At 36.4% G+C, this 2023-nt stretch overlaps 1 protein-coding gene across 1 annotated transcript in view; it reads left to right on the forward strand.

Moving 5' to 3' along the window:
- The window catches only part of CTNNA2 (catenin (cadherin-associated protein), alpha 2), a 98757-nt gene extending 96967 nt beyond the window's left edge, over positions 1 to 1790 (forward strand). Inside the window, exon 10 of the mRNA XM_010021793.1 lies at positions 633 to 1790. Coding sequence (XP_010020095.1) covers positions 633 to 920 — 288 coding nt within the window. The 3' untranslated portion in view covers positions 921 to 1790. The remainder of the gene's footprint in view (positions 1 to 632) is intronic.
- The last annotated feature ends 233 nt before the right edge of the window (positions 1791 to 2023 follow it).

Raw genomic sequence — 2023 nt, forward strand, 5'->3', positions numbered from 1 at the left:
TGTGTGTATGAGAAGCCTGCTAATCATAAAGTAAGATTCCTTGTGAAAATAAGTAGCTCACATATTACAGCAGCTACAGAAACCTGCTGTTAACTGTTTCATCTTTTCATTTCTGTAGGGGTTTCAAAATCTCCTTTCATCTTTTCAGATGGGATTCTCTAACAAGCTCACACTGTTCCTGTAGACATCATTGGGGTGTTATCCTGGACTAAATAGGAATAAGTAGAACAAACCTGAACACTTGGGAAAAATCCCCATTGACCTGTTTTTGTGGTTTCTGACCTGTAAAAGTAAATTTGTAAAGGTTTAGGTGAGAAGTAACTTTTCTTTGTGAAAGAAGCAGCAACTTCTTCACCTGCAGAAAAAGAGTCAACAAAAGAAAACCCCAGACAAAATAAACTTTTCCATTTAATTATTAACAAATTTAATGTGAGGTACTACAGCCTTACCTTACAGTTTGGTGCATGTTTGTTGCTGATGCTTGCTACTACAAGCTCCTTGGTTAATCCTGAGGGAGAGGATTCATTTCATCTTTAACAAGATCAGAGAGCATCCAGAGTTATCAGGAAATAGTCCAGCAATCCAGTTGTGGAGTTAACCTTACTCTATTTCATTTTCTTTTCTGTTTATAGCTGGACAGTGCCACTTCTCTCATCCAGGCAGCTAAAAATCTGATGAACGCTGTGGTCCTTACAGTGAAAGCATCATATGTGGCTTCTACTAAATATCAGAAGGTCTATGGTACTGCTGCAGTGAACTCACCAGTTGTCTCTTGGAAGATGAAGGCCCCTGAGAAGAAACCTCTAGTAAAGAGAGAAAAACCAGAAGAATATCAGACACGAGTGAGAAGAGGGTCCCAGAAGAAACATATTTCCCCTGTACAGGCCTTAAGTGAATTTAAAGCTATGGATTCATTCTAAACCACTAAGCTTTACCAGGAGGGTTTTATATTCTTTTTGTATGCATACCTGCCGACTTGTATGTGTCTGGCATGGGGTGGGGGGAAGCCGTGTCAATTTGCATGCAATCTGAGACTATTGAAGTTACTAACTTCCTGCAATGCCAAAATTTAGAGCATTCTCTTCTGATGTGAAAAGGATTTATTCCAAGCTTCCTTTTTAAACTAAACTATAGAATTAAATTGGCCAAAGAATTTGCATCATGGGGGTACGTGTGGGTTAGATTATAAATTCTAAACCCAGAAATTTTTATGCATGCAAGAAACATTAGGTTGGCAGGTATATTAAGTGAAAAAAAAAAATGGAATTGTAATGGTAGACCATAAAGCTTGTATTGCTTCTGTTCCAGTGCAAAAATGTACTAGCCAATATGCTTAAATGTGTGGCCCAATAATTAAATGATATAACTTTTAAGTCATCTTCATTATAGTATGTGAATTTTTAAACCAGATACAAACTAATTCATCTTAAAAAGGCTTCTTTTAAACCATATTTTGTTCTTTATATTCTAGTAGTGTTACGATTGCTCACATTTCAGTTAATCCCATCAATATGACCAGAGGTTTACTTTTGCCAATTGAATTCCTTATGGTGGAGTATGAAGCACAATATGGTGATTGACATTGCCTTTTATATTATGATTATTATTATGATGATGACTAGTAATATTCTATTAGTAATAGAAGACCTGGTGGTGGAATGTTTAGAGACACGGAAACTGACAGTGTGAGAATTTAGAGGCAAATATGTAGGTGTAGCTTGGATTACAGGTATCTGACATACCATTGTAACCACTAACTCAATAAACTCATTTAATCTTGGAATCCTCAATATGGCTCGTCTCTTTAAATGCAAAGATATCTCCTGCATCATAGTTGATGTAGGCAGTGTTTAATTTTGCCTCATGCTTCCTTTTTTTCTTTTTTCTTCCTTTTTTTTTTTTTTCTTTTCTTTTTTTTTTTCCCTTCCCTTGAAGGAAAGGCAACATAGAATCATAGAATGGTTTGGCTTGGAAAGGACCATAAGATCATCTAGTTCAAACCCCTCTGCCATAGGCAGGGATG

Source organism: Nestor notabilis, unplaced genomic scaffold (assembly GCF_000696875.1).
Source record: "Nestor notabilis isolate BGI_N333 unplaced genomic scaffold, ASM69687v1 scaffold5949, whole genome shotgun sequence".
NCBI lineage: Eukaryota > Metazoa > Chordata > Aves > Psittaciformes > Psittacidae > Nestor > Nestor notabilis.